Source organism: Peromyscus californicus, unplaced genomic scaffold (assembly GCF_007827085.1).
Source record: "Peromyscus californicus insignis strain IS unplaced genomic scaffold, ASM782708v3 Scaffold_4__1_contigs__length_199733344, whole genome shotgun sequence".
NCBI lineage: Eukaryota > Metazoa > Chordata > Mammalia > Rodentia > Cricetidae > Peromyscus > Peromyscus californicus.
In genome coordinates, this window is record NW_026294562.1 from 138,237,848 (window position 1) to 138,255,552 (window position 17,705).

Here is a 17,705-nt window from a genome sequence, read left to right on the forward strand (position 1 = left end):
TGATATTTGGGGGGGCTGCTGGGTCCAGTCCTTCTGACATGGGAACAACTGTACACTGTGCATACTGTGAGTGTGTGGCGGGACACACACAGAGGGCTTGCTTCATTTTCTGTCACCGTTGTCCTAGCAACGCCGTTTCCCTTACCAGCTGCAATGTGTTCCAGTTTGTTCCCTCCGTATAGAAGAATCTTTCAGAGATTGTCAACAACTTGTGCTCAGATACCAGAGTCTGTTTCTCTGAGCTGTGTTCTCTGGGCCTCTTAGGCCAGAGCCTCAGCTGAGCAGGGATCCCTCTCCCCTCTCACAGGCCTGGGCCCCACTCAGTAGAGCCCCCTCCTCTTTGCTTGTGGTGTTAGGGATTGAACTCAGGGGCTTGCACGTGCTAGGCAAGCACTTTATCACTGAGCTACAGCTGTGAGATGAAGCTGCCTCCTCCCGGCAGTTCTCGGTGGTCCCCGCTCCCTGTTTGTGCTTTTGGTCTCCCCACTCTAGCTTGTCTAGTTCTCCATATTAAAATCTCTCTTTAAAAATACCTGAGACATCCTCTTCTTTAACAGTTTATTTTTATTTATCTGTGTGTATGTGGGGGAGCAGGGAGAGGTGGGTGTGCACAGATGTGTCAGCCAGGAGAGGGCATCCAATCCTCTGCCTTTGGAGCTACAGGCAATTCTGAGGTACCCAACACAGGTACTGGGAACTGAACTGGATCCTTTGGAAGAGCACTCTTAACACTGAGCCATCTCACTAGCTCCCTGAGGCATCTTTCATTTTCCAAATGATATACATATGTCATGATTTCATGGCATGCTTAAGAACTTTGTCAGTCTTTGTGTGTGTGTGTGTGTGTGTGTGTGTGTGTGTGTGTGTGTGTGTGTGTGTGTGTTACAGAATAGAAATCCACAGCCAGGATTGGTTAGCTAGTGCCCTGCCCCCATCCTGTGGTTTTTAAAGCACCTTCCCAAACTTTAAATGAAAAGTCAGCTTTCTGGTGTGGGACTTTCTGCCAGCCTGACGAACTAAGAAGAATCTTCCATCTCCTAGCGAGATCCAAGGTCTCCTGTGGGAGACCACCAGAGCCAGACACAAGGGGAACTTATTGGCCTCAACTGGACCCCTAGGGTATAAAGGCTTTTGTCCCGAGAACCCCACAGGCCAGCCTAGATCTTTCTAATTCTCTCCCATTTGTGCTAATTCCTGGCTCCTGGAACTCAGATGAGGATTTGTGTGCCAGCTTCCTTGGACTGGGGATTTCTGCCAGGCAGGAGCCTGGCTCCTGTGGACTGGCATCCCACAGAGAGCCCTAAGAACACACACCTTATACCAGATAAATCTGGGCTCAAATCCTGACTCTACAACTCACTGTGCCAAATTCTACTGTTCTCATCTACAAGATGAGGTTTTTGATTTCTTCTCACAGGCTGTTGTATCTACTGGATTCCACCATGAGCAAAATGTGCCAGGCCCTGTCGAGCCATTCAGTGCAGGAGGCAGGTCATCACATCCTCCATCACTGTCCCAGTGCCGCGTGTGGGGCACAGCATACGGTGGGCACCAGATGCACGGCTGTGTCTGAGTCTTGGCACAGTATTGTGCCTGAGAGAGACCCAGGACTCTGGACTTGTAGCTGGAGAGCTTCTCTCTGGGTCCCGCCAAGCCCCCGCAGTCCCATAGCCCACTTATAAAATAAACGCACAGACTCTTATATTATTTAAACTGTTTGGCCTAATGGCTCAGGCTTCTAGCTATCTAGTTTTTACATCTTAAATTAGCCCATTTTTATAAATCTATGTCTTGCCACATGGCTTGTGGCTTACCAGTATCTTACATGTTGGTACTCATGGCAGCGGCTGGCAGCGTCTCCTGACTCAGCCTTCCTGTTTCCAGAATTCTCTTCTTTGCTTGTTCCACCGATACTTCCTGCCTGGCTACTGGCCAATCAGCATTTTATTTATACAGAGCGATATCCACAGCATGAACTCTAAGGAAGGACATTTCTTTAGTTCTTCTCCATTTCAGGAAATCAGGAAAGCATAAATCAAATTTTGCCATGTGGGCAGCTATATCTTCTTGCTTACTGTCATAACCCCTGGTGATTACATGCCAAAGGCCTCTTCAGTTTTCATTCATGGAGGAAGTCTCCTGAGCATTAGCAAAAGCAAATCCTGGGATCACCAGGTTCACCCTCCATCCAAAGGGAAAAACACTTTCCCCTCTAAACAGGGGTGCACACATGCCCACTTCAACCCTCCTCCTCTTAGTCCTCATTGTTATTAGGTGTGCATGCACTGGCATGCACATAAAGCTCAGAGGACAACTTTTTGGAGTTGGTTCTTGCCGACCTTTGTGCGGGTTCAAATTCAGGTCATCGTGTTGGGAAGTTAAGTCCTCTTACCTGCTGAGCCCTCTCACTGGCTTCATATTGATTTCCTCTGATGGCATCTTATCGAGTCCATAGGAACGGGTGGGCAAATAACGGGATGAACTCATGCTTTACAAACATGTTAATTTTATTGAGTAGGCATCAAAGCTCCTCTGTATCAAGTAATGGAGAAGCCATGTCACACAGGTTACAGAGCTATTTTTACTTGAAATAATCTTTCATAAAAGAAAGAAATTAAATACTGTTCTATAAAAAGTGCCGTAGTCATTACTGGAAGTTTTCCAAAATGAAAGCAAGATTTACTACATATTGCAAAAATTGGTTGAGTGCTTTAATACTTCACGGAGGAACAACCTGGTCACCTTAGACAGCTCTTACAGTGGGTTTCTTCACCAACAATGGACCAGATGGAAGAGAAGACTTGTATGGAATTAGCATGAGTACTCACATGTGGGTAAAAAGGATTTTGAACAACTTGGTCAGAACATGATGATCTATGACACATTTTTGCCTCAGCGTTTTCATTTGTCCACAATAATGAAATAAATACAAAGCAAAGCAATCTATTTCCTCTCTAAACTAGTCAAGTGAACCAGAGAGAGAGAGAGAGAGAGAGAGAGAGAGAGAGAGAGAGAGAGAGAGAGAGAGAGAGAGAGAGAAGAGAGAATTCATGATTTTGTGAGGCTAAATGCCCATTTAAAGAAACTAGGCAAGCACGGGCTGAGGGAGTTGTTTGTTCTAATCAGCTCCCACGCTCCCAGTTACAAGGAGGCTGGTTTGTCAAAAATGAAGGTGAATGGAGTGCAGACTCTGTAGGTGAGGCAGTGATGGGTCCCCAGGCTCAGACCCTGCTTGGACTCAGTTGGACCCTGCTTTCTGCTCCTAAGTGTTCCTTTATTTGTGTCACTGAAGGCCCAGTGTCTGCCACCTGGGGTTGTGGCAGAGCTGAGCTCCTCAGACTGGATACTGGCTCTGTTGGAGGCAGGTTGGTCTCTGTGTACTAGGCTCTTAGACATGGCTGGTCTGTATTGTACGCAATGGTTTGGGTCACGGGTGAGTGCTGACCCACTCTCACTGCCAAGTAATAATTCAAACTCTGATGTGCTCACACTGAGGCTGAGAGCTGGGCTGCTTCTGGGCACTTGCCATGGAGAGCAGTGCCCCCTGGGAAGTTATTCCCCCCCCTCCACACCCTGAGTCCTGGCAGGAGCAGGGGCCCAAGCTGTCTGGACAGCAATGAAAGGAATATCACATATTTGGCAATTCAGGTACGGGGACACACGTGCAAGTGTCCCTTTGCACAGCTGGACAGATGCAGAGGGGATTTGTGAGGGATATCACACCCGAGAGGAACCCTGTCGTATGAAAGCAAGAACCACAAAGAGGATTAAAGAGGACACAGCCTTTTCACCAGGCTACACAAGGACAAAGGTCCAGGGAGCAGCTTGTAACAGTATTTTGCCAGTGATGCTTAGAGGAAAATGAATTTGGCCAAAGGACCAGGAAGTAAACAGTGTGGTTAGGTAGCTGTGAAGATACCTGGCAGAGGGAGCAGGCTCGGGGGCGGCATCCCTTAGGTGTGTGAGGTTGCCTGTCAAGTGCAGGGTGTCTCCATTAGAGTCCTGGGCACATGGAAGTGTGTGTGGCTTTCTGTCCTTCCAGCGCACAGCAGTGTCGTTGAATCCCAGTGGTCTTGTCACCCACCACTGCCCCAGATCATCAGAGCGATCAGTTCCTGTCCTTCCACTGCCCTGCATTTTGGTGACTATAGAATGGATCCTTCATCTGGGCTGGGCCACCTGTGCCACTGTGCCTAGACAGGAAGGACAGATGGAAGGACAGATGGATACCTAGGAATTGACTAGAAAGCCTTCTTTGGAATGGTTGGGGCGTCTAATGACGTTATAGCCAGTATGATGGGGCTCCCCATAGTGCATCTCACTCTATGAGCTACACAATATGGACCATTTTCACCTCTACTTGACCCAAAGTGCCCCCGAGAAACAGCAGAGGCCCACTATGAGGAAGGGCTTGGCTACAGGGCCCACTCTTAGACCGATGGTGAGCACTGCTGCTATCGGTGATAAGCTAGTAACTTGGTACCTCCAGTCTTGATGAACCAGACCATCTATCTAACCAGCTTACAGTTAAATATAAAGTTACATGTAAAGCAAGTGGAGCAGAAAAATCAAGGCTTGATGAAAGATGAAGCTGACATTTTGTGGTGTCTTACCAAATTAGTGATTTCACGAATTTCTTTTCTTCAACCAGGATGTATCTAGTGCCTAGTGTGTGTCAGACACGGCTGTAGGCACCAGGACACAGCAGTGAACAAGACACATGAGAAGTCCCACTTGCATGGAGCTTACATTTTACGGGGACCTGGGGGCTGTGGCGTAATGAATAAATGGATAGTTAATATATGCAGTGACCAGGGGCTATGAGAGGAAGCTGAATGTGGTGTGAAGGGTGGGATGCATTAGCTTCTTAAATAAGCAAGTTGGAGAAGGCCTTGCTGAAGTGAAGAAAAGAAGGAATAACGTATGCAAAGTCCTTGAGGCCAGAGGGTACCCGGTAACTGTAGGTGGCCCAGTCTCTGGCTAAGAACATACTGGGCCAAGGCAGGCTTTGTAAGGACTTGACTCTTACTATGTTATGGGAAACTGAGTTTTCATGGAAAGCCATCTTTCAGAATGTGGAGACAGATTCTGAAATAGCTGGTTTCACAGCTTTGGTTTTGAGCAGATTCTATTTATATATACCCTTAAAACCAATGGATATTCCTCACCTTATGTTAAACAGAATATATATATACATATACATATATGTATATATGTATATACATACACATCTTTGAGATATTCTCGGGAGGAATAAAGTACAGCAGTGTGCATCATTTCATTTATACATAGAGTTTGTGGACTTTGTTTTTAATTTTTTTTTAAAATTAAAATAGTAAACATCCAAATTTTAATGAATAATTTTGCAAAATTATTAGAAACAGTCATATTTTCTATGGGGATGATGGCTTCTGTGTGCATCCCGTCATTACATGTTACCCACGCATACAGACTATGTACTCCTGCAGATCCTCAGGCATCTCTGTAGAGTGACCCCCTCACTCTTCTCTGCATGGCAGTGGGGCCGGAGGGGGACTAGGTCTTTGGGGGAAAGCATCAGCCTGTGTAGCGCTGGTACAGCTCACCCCATGTTGGAAACTCTCATAGAAGATCTTGTCTGTTGTTGGGAGCTGTCTTCCTTAGAGGCACTCTTCACTGAGGAGGTCTGGGGTGAGACACCCCTCAGCATCACTGTGGAGTTTAAGGCCTCTAGGATTAACTACCCTGGCCCCAGTCCTGTGAGAACAAGGTAACACTTTGGAAGTAGGCTTTAGGCCAACAGAACCAGTGTTGCCCTGTAGACCTGGGCGATAGGGAGGATCTGAGGCCAACAAGAAGTGAGGTCTCTGCCCTGAAGACCTACATCCAGGTGGATCAGTGACATTAGCAAAGAGAGGCAGGTGCTCAGAGGTCTGGAGAGCTGCTACTTAAGGCTTTGGGGAAGGGGCTGCCTGCTTCCTGGTGCCAGGAGTACTGGCCACCTCTGGATTTCTCACGTGTGCTTCTCTTCAAAGGACAAGAGCAAGAGATCCTCAGCTGGAGGCCGGGCCACTCCTTTTTCTCAAAGAGGGATAAGGCCTGAGCTAGCTCACTCAACCACCAAAATACTTTCTCACTTATTAGAAGCCTTGGAAGAAAAGAACACTGGAGGAATTGAATATGTAAAGTCCTCACTATGACAAAGTTCAAAGAGCATGTCACAAACAAAGAAACCTCCAGGCCTTGACATAAACAATGAAGGGCCACACAACGGAACTGTCACACTCTCCTTTTCTTGTCTTTCACGAATTCCCCGACACCGGTATCTACAACCCTACCCTGTCCTTGTTTTTTCAATCAACGTGGACTATATTTTGATGGGAAAGGTCTGTTTTTACAGTTAGAGGAGTTTGCAAAATAAACTTACAGATGCTAAGAGAAGGCCTTAGGTAGAGCTGCCCCCGCCCCAGAGACTTGGGGGCACATACTGACTTCATGGGGGTCTCCACACCCTGAGGCCTGCACTGGGGTGGGTCCTTTCATCTTCTGTTATGATGAGCTACTTATGATAACGGAACTTGTAAGTTAAGTAACTTTGGAAAACATTAACTTGGGGAAACAATAGGTTCAAATGGCACTGGGTACCAACAGCTGAGGAAGGGGACACAGTAACTTCGTGACCAAGTTTCCATTCACGAGAATGATGCAGCACCATGAACCCATACACAGAAGGAAACAAAGTGCTCAGTCAAAAGGGAGAGACATTTACACAGTCCCAGCCCCAGAGGTCCACACAAAAGCACTGAGACTCCACTATCCCACAGTGCAGCCCCGCCCACCCTGGCTTACTCTTCCAAGAGACATCCCTGTGAAAATCAGGGTGCAAGGCATTGCTCTGTGGCACATTCCGAGAGTCATATAAAAACAACTTCTGGCTGGGCAGTGGTGGCGCACGCCTTTAATCCCAGCACTCGGGAGGCAGAGGCAGGCGGATCTTTGTGAGTTCGAGGCCAGTCTGGTCTACAGAGTGAGATCCAGGAAAGGTGCAAAACTACACAGAAAGAAACCCTGTCTCGAAGAAAAAAAAAAGAAAATAAAAACAAAAACAAAACAAAACAAAAAACAACTTCTATAGCACGGTTTAAAGCTGGCCTGTAAAACTTGAACAGAACGGTGCATAAAGTCTATAAACAGAATACACTGAAAAACTGCTTCCCTTGCCCAAGTGATCTGATTAAAAATCATCCCCAGGTGATGCATGTGAAGGAAATGTGAACTAAACTTCTGAAATAATCTCCACAGGGGTTTAGAAATATCTGGGCTTCTTCTGGACATTTGCTGTTGCTAAGAGATACCCATCCCTTTCAGAAAGTCTGGCCAGATCAGATGAGGAACCCTGCTCACTACTGGTACAGGCAGTGTCTCTCAACACAGCAGCTGGGACTCCCCATCCCCCCCCCCCCCCCCCCCCCCCCCCCCCCCCCCCGTCCCCCAAAGGGCTGCCAAGTCAAGGAGGGACCTTAGGGAACTTGGCCCACCCACCTGTTCCTGCCTCCAGCCACTAAGCCTGGCCAGGGAGCAGAGCAGTCAGCTCTTTTGAGCAACATGAAGCAGGCTGTGGGTACACCGAAACCACATGTTCACACCACACTGGCCCCTCTCACTTTCACTGTTCTAACACTACGCAGAAGCTGCATTTCTCAAAAGGCAATGGCTATGCTTAAACACACGGACTGTTTGGAGCAATCCAAGCCCCAACCGGTGCTCCACCTTGTCTAGCCCAATGAGACCAAGCTGAGGGGCTGGGGCCTTTTATTTGTCCAGGATAGCAAGTCTGTGGTCTGGGTCTATGCCCCAGGCTCTTCTGCATGGCATATTCATCATTAGACTGGGGGAGGGAGAAGCGACTTGGCAATAAAGGAGATAGAGTCTGCTGTCTCGCTTCAAGAGGGCACAACCACTACCCTGTTTGGGAGGGTTAGCTCTATTACAACAAACTACTTTAATTCTCAATTTGCCCTGTTTATCTATCTATCTATCTATCTATCTATCTATCTATCTATCTATCTATCTATTTATCCATCTGGGGGACAGCATGAGAAAAATAAAAGATTTGCATAGCCAGTTTTGAAAGTTTCTAGTTGGCTGTTTTAGCATCACAGTATGAGAAGGGCAAGCATGAAATTCTGTCTCCTGTGTCTATGCACTGGGCTTCTGAATACACACTGAAACATTAGTCGGGTGATTTGAGGGATGAACTACAGTAGCCCACTCTGTCAGAAACAGAGGCTTCTGTGACCTACAGCTTTGGGGGATGAAACAGCTATTCAGGTGATATGTTCGAAAGAAACCAGCCCCCCAAAGCTGCCACAAATCCTCTCAGTGAGAGATTTTTTTTTTTTTTTTTTTTGAGAATCACTTTTTTTTTCTGAGTAACAAAAGAAACCCCAGTACTATCAGGGACATGACTATTAGTTATTACCACACATTTAAAGCATCTTGTTCAACATGAAAATCAAACTTTGAAAAACTTCTTAAAGAGTCTATTTAATAAATAATTTTGATTTAAGGAACCACTTTATGCAAAACTTGAATACATTACTGAAAACTCCACAGGTGGTGGAATAATTAAAAACAAAAAGGAATCACTCACAGGAGATACTCAGTTATTTTATTATCATTTTCCAAACAGGTAAAAAAATTCCCTCCCCATCTTTTGAAAATTTTTATTTTTTTATTTTTATTTTCATTTTTTATTTTATTTTGTTTTTTGCTTTTGCTGCTCTGGATGTCACGGGATGAAGCATCCTTTCAGGAGGAGAGGCTGGCTCCAGTGAAGGTGTGACCCATTTCCTGCACTTTCTGAGGATAAGCAGGTGCTTTCTCCTGTTTTAGGATTATGGGGGCGGGGCTAGTCTAAAGCTCTCACAGGTATGAAAGTATTGTTTCGTTAGCGAGGATTTTACCCATCTTCTCCATATTTCCTGGAAGCAAGCTCGCTCTTTAGTGAAGCAGGCTAGCTCCTCAGTGTCCTTGGCCAAGAACAGTGGTCTGCAGAGGTAATCTTGGAAGGAGGCTGCATATTGCTGCTCAAAACAGGGTAGCTAAGGACACATTATTATTTTTAAATTTTCCTCAAGAAATGTAGGAGGCACCAGAAAGGAGACTGCTCAGAGACTGGGCTGCTCCCTCAATGTGGCATGGAGGCAGGAGCAGGGCCACCTGCCCTGTGAAGGGTCTCCACCAGCAGAGAGCCCTTTAACCTGGGGGAACCCTGACAGATGCAGGTGGGTAGGGGTGGTTTCCTTCCCTCCCGGCCTCTCTCAGCCCCTACCCTATGGAAGGAGGCCAGGCTGGGTTCAAAGCAGCCCGATGGGGCTGACACAGTGACCAAGGGGTCAATCCTGTCCCCTCCTCTGGGGCACGGATGTGATATCACCTCCTAAGGGGCCCTCCAGCGACAGTTCACTGTACATATGTCTTCAAAGGAGACACGAGCAGCCTGTCACGCTGGCTCATAGGTGGGCCGATCCGATCGTGAGTTCAGGACCCTGCTTTTTTTGCACCCCCAAGTGTCTCTGGGAAGCTCCTGTCACTGGAGCTGCTCGGCACTGGGAGCGATCGCTACACCTCACCGTGCCCTGAGAGGTAGGTTGTCCGGTGCCCATTCTGTGGTCGCCCGCGGCTTGGATGGCAGTGTGAATGTTGCTCGAGCCGGGGGGGCTGTGGGAGGAGGGTTTGCTTATGAGATGGAGCTGGGGAGTCCTAAGGGGCCAGCGTCAGCGGGTAGCGAGGTGCCTGCTGGAGGTCTCCAGGGACCCAGGTGGGAAGCAGGTGGGAGCTGCAGAGGAGGCTCCACCTCAGGCCGGGCTGCGCGTTTGCTTCTAAACCCTGCGTGCTACCAACTGCACGCAAATGACCGCTACTTGGAAGAGGTCAGTCCCTAGGTTAGGGGGAAAAAAGCATGTAAAACACTCCCTTCTAAAAACAAAGGGCTCCGATTTTCTTTATTTCTCGTATAGAGGAACAAAAATACTCTTGCAATGGCTATTGAGTTTCCACAGGTACGAGGCAGATGCTAGGCTAGCACACCCACTTCCAACAGTATGACTTGTTTCCTATCCGTCTACTACCTGAGTGGCATCAGTGTAGGTTCAGGCACCATTAGGAACGTTTGACCAAACACGTACACGGCACTGACCGAGGAGGCGCCGGCCCTTCGGCTGACCAGAGCAAGTAAAAAAAGACCCACAGGATGGAAAAAAAAGCAGTCCCGGGCGGCTCAGGGCCGCGCAGCGCGCGCCTCGCGCCGCCGTCGCAGCTCCTCGCGGTAGCAGTAGGAGCAGAAGTGCTCGGTCTCGGCGCGCCCGTAGAACGCGCAGTTCTCTCGCTGGCAGCGCCGCTGCGCGGGCCCGGGGCCTCCGCGGCCGCACTCAGCGTTCGAGCGCGCGGCCGGCGCGTCGGCGTCGGCGAACTCCAGCCCGTCGCGGGCCGCGCCGAAGCCGTTGCTGTAGGTCTGCGACTTGTGCTCCGCGGGCCCCGGGGAGTCGGCTCCGCCGGGCGCCAGCGACTCCACCGTGTTGACCGTGCGCAGCGCGGCGCGCGCCGGGCTGTAGCTCTGCGACCACAGCGAGCGGTTCTGCTGCGGGTAGGTGGCGCACGGTCGCAGCGCGCCCACGGCCGGCGCGCACGCCTCGTCCCGGGCCGCCGCCTGCACGTGGATGACGCTTTGGCGCGCGGGCGCGGGAGGGCTGCGACCTGGGGCCGATCCTCCCGTGCCGGTCCCCGCGCGCCGCGCGCCGCCGCCCGGGCCCGGGGACGCAGCACCGCCCGCCGCCCGCGTCGCCCGCGCGTTCGCGCCAGTTCCCGGGCTCGGCCGCTCCTTGAGCTTGAGCACCAGCTGCGTGGGCGGCGCAGCTGGCGGGCCCGGCGAGGCGCGCTCCGGGCCCGGCGTCCCCTCCGCCTCCGGCCTGCGCGCCGGTCGCTTGGCGGTGGCCGTGGCCGTGGCCGTGGCTGCGGCGGCCGCAGCGTCCCGGCGCCGCTGCTCCTGCTCCGCGCTGAAGCGCTCCTGCGCGCTGGTCAGGTAGTAGCCGATCATCTCCTCGTGGAACTGGTGCCGGTGACTGGTGAGCAGCAGGCCGGCGAAGATGAACTTGCGCTCGCCCTGCATGGCGGCGCGCAGGATGTTGAGGCTCAGCTTCACGTCCGTGCTGTACTTCCAGGCGTCGCCCCTTGGCCCGCTGCCCTTGTCGGCCGGCGACGCTCCCGCCGCCTTGTCCGTGGGCGACGGCGTGGTCTTCTCCGACGGCGAGGTGCTAGCTGACGCCCCCGATTCCTCTTTACTGCCTTTGCGCGACTTGGACTTCTTCTCCTTGCTGCGTTCGGCGCTGTCGCCGTTCTTGCCATTGGCAGAGTTGGCGCGACCCATTTTACCGTGCACCAGGCCGCCCAGCCCGCCCATGTTTTTCTTCAGCTTGATGCCCAGCGTCTTGCTGAAGCTGCCCAGCTTGTTGGCCACGGAGTCCGCGCGCGTCTTGTCCTTGTCCTTGCGCTGTTTCTCCTTCTCCTTGTCCTTACCGTTCTTGCCATTATTGCTGTTGGAATTGCTGCACACAGAATCGCGGTCCGAGTCCAGCGATTCGGCCAGGGAGTGCACATCCTCCCCTGCCGAGGCGGTTGGAGACTCTGGCTGTGCAAGAGGAGCCTGTGGGGAGGCAAGGCAGGAAAGACAGGTGGTCATAGAAGAGCTGTCTCCGTGTAGGCCTCAAGAACACAGGTGGAGCTGAGACCAGGACACTGGTGTTTCTTTTTGAGGACTCTGGGGGGGGTGTCTAGAGAGGGATGGGGGTGTTTATGGAATAGGCATCTTGCACAGTGTTGGCAGAATGATCTGGAAGGGACCTCATAACTTCGGTGCCATCCTTTTAGGGAAGATGCACGAACTTTATCTCGGAATTCCTAGATACCTGGTAGTATAGAAGCCGGAGTGGATGAGTAGCGTCAGAGTGCCCGCAACCCAACTGCTGTATATTTATTGAGAGACACCAGGTCCACACTCTGGCCTCCCTCCCTGGCCAGGCTACTGGCACCACTAGAAACAGGCTCCAGGTCTCCGGGTAATGGTAGAGGCCACCAGGTGAAACAGCATCTCTCCCACACAGATGTTTCACGTACTCACTCTAAGCACGGGCTAGACACCTTGCCCAAACCCCATTCTCTGCCTGGGACCCATTATCCCCTTTACCCAGCCATGACAAGTTACTTCGGGGCTTCCCTTCTCAGAGTGCAATTGTGGAATGCTAAGCCGAGAAGGATGCTGGGAATGGCTTCCAGTGGGGATGTGGGGTCCGGTGGGAAGACACTAGTGAAGGAATATCGTGGTGAATAGCTTGGATGACACTACCTGGGGGGGGGGGCAGCCAGTGAGGAGGACAAGACCATGTAGAACGTGGCTAGGCCAGTCTCTGGGGACAGGTGGCAAGCCTGAGAAGGCCATGGGAGAAGGGCATGGGGGATAGGCCGTAGTTTCTCCCAAGAGGTGCCTTCCTGGTGAGGAGGGTCACTGGGAAGGCAGCACCCCTTATGCCAGCGTCTGGGTGTGTCAGAAACTAGGTCACAGCCTGAACAGGCTTTTCTGGTCCCGGAGGAGAGAGAAGCTGTTGCTCCTCACTTTATTTTTGTGCCTCCCTCTAGCAGGTCCCAGAGGGACGACCCTCTGCGGCTAGGTCACTGAGGCAATGGCTGGCAGAACTGTACCACCCCCTCCCCCGAGGCAGAAATCCCTCCTTCCACTTAGGTTTGGAAGGAGTGTGGGCTCTTAGGTTGGTTTGCCAGAGGCACTGAAGGGTGGAAGGCCCAAGGTTGAAACAGGGAAGGGAGCCCAGTAAGTGGAGCATAACTGTGTGTCCTTCAGCAGTGGGGTTGTCTGCAGAGCTTTGTACTGGGTAGGGAGGCCACCAAGGCCTGCTCCATAATAGGCTGCCCTGCTATGTGCCCAGCTGGAAGGCTCTGATGGATCTCGGGCTGCGGCCATTGCATACCACGTGGGTGCTAGAGAGCATCATCCTGGGGCACAGGGGCATCTTCCAGCATGGGAGGGGCAGGACTTTGACTGCCACTGACTTGAGGACAGGGCGAATCAGAGCCACGTGGGCGCGCCCTATTCGGATGATGTGCAGGTGAAGCGGAAGTGAGCACTCAAAGAGGAGTGAGGAAGGCACCCTTCAGCACGGTCTCCTTTCAGTACTTAGAGCCCGCTGGATGCTTAAGTAAACGGATGTCAGGGAGGACCAATTATTTACAAGCAATTTTCACAAATCCCTTTCCCTGGGAGTTCCCTCCAGAGATTATGAAAACATCAGTCACACACTTAAAACGAATCTCTCAGCATCTGCAAGCAGGGGCAGCCCAATAGTTCCCCTCGGGCAGGCGGCCCCCTGCGAGGGACGGGTGGGCGGCTCTCTGCCTTCTGCCAGCTCCACCTGCGGCCACCTCCGCCTCGGGGAGGGGAGGGCGGTGCGCGGAGGACTCGTGCTGTCGGTTCCCCAGCTTTTTTAAGGATCCACACACAGTTATAATTAATTCCGCTCTGCTGCGGCACATCTTGTTCCGATCTCAGCAGAGATAGTTTTGTGTTATGACTTGCCTACGGTTTGTTTTGTGAGTGGGCGTGTTATTCCTCTCCTGCTGTGCAAAATAAGAGGGGGAAAACCTAACTGGGGTGCACACTTGCGAGTACACACACACACACACTCGCATCAACAGGTCGAGTTTGGACTGGGAACCACGGTGGCTGGGCGGCGTCCCGGGGCATGAGGAGGAGGGGCCTCTGGGCGGCACATCTGCCGGTGGCCACCTATGGACATTCGGGAGGGAGGTGCATCATATCCCGCACCGCGCAGAGCGGCCACCCTACCCTCCACCCCACCCCCCGGTCACAGGGTTGGGGTTCCGTGCACATGAAGCTCACCCGGGTCTCGGAGGGGATGCGGATCCACGTCACATTCATGTAGCTGTGTAGAAGGTTCAGCTTGGCTTCTAGGGATAGGATGAGGCTGACAAAAGAACACCGGGTGAAAAAAGCTCCGGAGGAGGAACGAGCTCATTCGTCTGCGCTGGCAATCCTCTCTCTGCCCTCTAGCCCTCCACCCCCACCCCCACCAGGAGCCCCACCAGGGCTCTCCCACGGGGCGCTGGGGTGGGGACCTGACTGCGGGGGCAGGTCTTACTGGGCTAGCCGGGCGTTGTCGTTGTCGTCTTTCCCCCACTCCCAGTCCTTTCCCGGGTCCACCGCAAAGTGCAGGGGCAGCAGCTTGTGCTCCGAATCCGTCAAGGGGATGACGGCTGAAACAGAAGAGAGAGAAAGGCACCGTGGCAGGTAGCTGGCCAGCCTGCCAGGAGGCTGGGAGCCTCAGTAGAGCTCAGAGCTCTGTAAGGGAAACCCAAGGCTAGCTGTCCCGGTGACAGGCAGCCCCATGGAGGCAGAGGCAGACACAGAACTTCCACACCATAGGTTTCAAGATTGACCACATTTAACAGTTTCCCGTTATATAGATGAAGAGCAGGTGGAGGCATCGCCTGGACTGTCTAGCTCTCTTCCTGTTCGAGGGCAGGCACCCCTCTGCGTGTCAGGATGATAAGAAACCATGGCTGCTTCTGCTGTTTCCGAGGAAAGACCCAGACCGGTGAGGTGTACCGGAGGAGGCCGCTTGGCGAGTGGCCCGCTCCGCACCTTGCCTCCATTTCATCCCAGGGAAGGGCAGAGTCAGGAGAGGTGTGTGCTGAGTTCTACTGCAGCAAGCCTGGGGGCGGGGTGGAGGCTGCAGAGCCCCTGCGCCTGCCCAAAGGGAGCTCACCTGCGCAGGACACAGAAGCAGCCTGTCATCCACACAGCCTCTGGTGACAAGTCTAGGGAAGGCAGCCATGCAGAAGGCAGTGCTGGGCTAAAGGCTGTTTAAAAGGGGAGTGGAGGGGGGGCCTTCTGCGGAGGTGGTGATTAGGTGGGGATCTGGCCTGTAACAGGGGAGTTGGTTCCCCACAAAGCGTATGGACAGAAGCACCCAGCTTCAGAGATCGGAGGGGCTGAGGGTGGGTATCTACAGGTGTACTGAGAGCTGAGAAGAGTTCCCAAGGGATTTTGGGTACCCAGACAATGGAATCCTTAATGTCTCATCTGCCTTCTCCTAAGGGTGTCGCCAGGAATAATGAACAGGAAGAAGTGGGGAGATGGTTTCCCAGTCCCACCTTCCAAATGAGTACCAGTCTGCTTAGTGTGACTCCACTTCGAATGCCCCACCCCTCTGCAGTCTCAGCACAGCGGAGAGGCCCAGCCCAGGGCCTTGGGCAGCTGCTTTGTTCCTTTGCTTGCCATAGCCCATGATTCATACCAGCGGTGCCAGGGCAAGAACAAAAACACAAACAAAACAGAAAATCCAGAAGCCAATGTTGTCAAGCTTGAGAAACTGGACATGACTCAATGCTGCCCTCTAGTGTTGCTAAGGAGATTGCGAGTGCAAACTGCCCCCCACCCCCACCTCCTTCCCATCTCTACCTTAAACAAACGCAAGGCAGATTTGCTGATGATTGGCCAGCTCAGGGGTTCTCACTGTGTGTGGCCAGGGATGGAGCAGTGCAGGCAGGGTCTGATGGGGGAGGGGGCGGTGGCATCTCAGCTTCTGCTTTGATGTGGCCTCCTTTCCCGGGGCTGAGCCCCAAAGTGGGCTTCTGGGCTGGCTCAGGAGCAGGTCTCCCTTGGATGATGCCCATAGATCAGCACACAAACACTGAGGCCTTGGCCTGGCTTCCCACCAGTGTGTGGGGGCAGCAGAGGTCCTCCTTACCAACACTGCTCCCAGACTCCTAGGGCTCTGCACTCCTGCATGCAGAGGGCCAGCCAACCCAAGGGTCTGAACGAGGATGGAGGACTACATTGTAAATATGCGTCCTGTTGGATCTTGAAATCAAGGAAGTCTGGAAAAGACTGCTCTAGACAACAATAATCTATCAGAATCAGTTCCTGCGGGTATAATTTGGGCACTCTGGGTTTAGCTGGCTACCCCTTCATGGGGCAGAATTGCTTGGAGAAACATCTGGCAGCTGTGACTACACTTTCCACCCTCTTAGCACTGGGGAGGGGGTTGCGTAGCTGAATACATAGGCTGTGAGTAAAGCAATGTGGTAAGTTCTGGGGGCTATGGCCAGGACTGGGGGGCTTCTCCCTCTCTGCCCATGTCTCCCGTGAAGACAGTAGAGCTATGAGGTGGCTGGAGCAGGCTCTTCTTGAACCCCAGGAAGAACGGCCTGCTAATCAGAAGCCCTGTTACAGGGTTTGTTGACTTCGGAGCCCACCCCGTATGTTGTGAGCCACTGTGGTTCTGGTTTGTTTCGGATAAATCACCTGAACGAGGACACCCCACCATTCCTACTTTCCTGCTGAGGGTATCTGGGAATCTTACCCTCAGCAGATGGGCTGGTCTGTTCCCCAGCCTGTGCACTCTGAGAAGACAATTGGAACACACCTGAAGATTGCTAGGGCTGGCTCCCTAGAGAGCCTGCCTGCCCGTCAACCCAGATCTTGAGGTCCTGAGTGAGGGGCTGGGGACATACGACTCAGCCTGTTTGAGGGCTGAGGGAAGGAACATCCAGGGACACCTCAAAAGCAGGGCCTTCCTCCTCAGGAGCATCAATTGCACTTCATTCCTGTCGTGTGTACATGGACAGTTCTTATTGAACATCTCCTTTACCCAGGAAGACGCAAGGCTGCCTGCAGGGCACCCCCTGGTGGCAAATGTCAAGAATAGCAAAAGCTTTCAAAGTCGGCCCAAGAAGATTTATTCTTTGGTTTGTTTTGGAAAGAGCTCTCTCTTACTTTTAGCCTATAAATCTACTGACGGTATTTCCAACTAGCCAATGAAGATTTGGGATATTCATTTTATGAAACACAATGGGTACTTCTGTTTGAGATGTTTGCTGTTACAAGGATAAAGCTGCAAATTCACAGCTTGTCTTTAGCCCACCCCTGAAATGACATCACAGCCGATATAAGTGACTCAAGTTTTAAGGAAAGAAAGATGCCTCTAAGGAAAGGTGGAGACAACTAGGAGGGGTTGGCTCAGACCCTAATAGGAGAATTCAGCTAAAAGGGTTACACTCGTCATGGAAGAAGACAAGCCAGTGATGTCATGCAGACCCTTCCTCCAGGGAAGAGAAGAAACCTAACAAGCTCTACAAGTGTTCACAGAAGAGATGGGGGCGGGGCTGGAGGAATGGCTTGTTTGGTGAACTCACTGCCATGCAAACATGGGGTTCAGTACCCAGCACCTATGTAAAGGTTGGGTGCAGAAATACATGTCGGGGAGACAGAGACAGGAGGACATCCCTGGGGCTTGCTGGACAGCAACTGAGCCAAGTCAACAAGCTCCAGGTTCGGCAATAGACCATGTCTCAAAAAACAAGGTGCGGGAGTGATTGAGGAAGGCACGATATTGACCTTGGTTGTTTACACGCTTGAGTACGTAGGTGCACCCTGGCCTCCCCCGGAGTGCAAAGGTGCACCCTGGCCTCCCCCTGAGTGCGTAGGTGCACGCTGGCCTCCCCCTGAGTGTGTAGGTGCACCCTGGCCTCCCCCTGAGTGCGTAGGTGCACCCTGGCCTCCCCCTGAGTGCGTAGGTGCACCCTGGCCTCCCCCTGAGTGCGTAGGTGCACCCTGGCCTCCCCCTGAGTGCGTA

At 52.1% G+C, this 17,705-nt stretch overlaps 1 protein-coding gene across 7 annotated transcripts in view; it reads right to left on the reverse strand.

Annotated features, from left to right (window-relative positions):
• Positions 1 to 8,507: 8,507 nt before the first annotated feature.
• Otud7a (OTU deubiquitinase 7A) overlaps positions 8,508 to 17,705 on the reverse strand; it is a 320,662-nt gene continuing 311,464 nt past the window's right edge. For all 7 annotated transcript variants that reach the window (XM_052712971.1, XM_052712972.1, XM_052712966.1 and 4 more), the window contains 3 exons: positions 14,208 to 14,322; positions 13,949 to 14,033; positions 8,508 to 11,683 (listed from right to left, as the gene is read on the reverse strand). In XM_052712971.1, the coding sequence (XP_052568931.1) occupies positions 10,262 to 11,683; positions 13,949 to 14,033; positions 14,208 to 14,322 (1,622 nt within the window). In that variant the 3' untranslated portion in view covers positions 8,508 to 10,261. The remainder of the gene's footprint in view (positions 11,684 to 13,948; positions 14,034 to 14,207; positions 14,323 to 17,705) is intronic.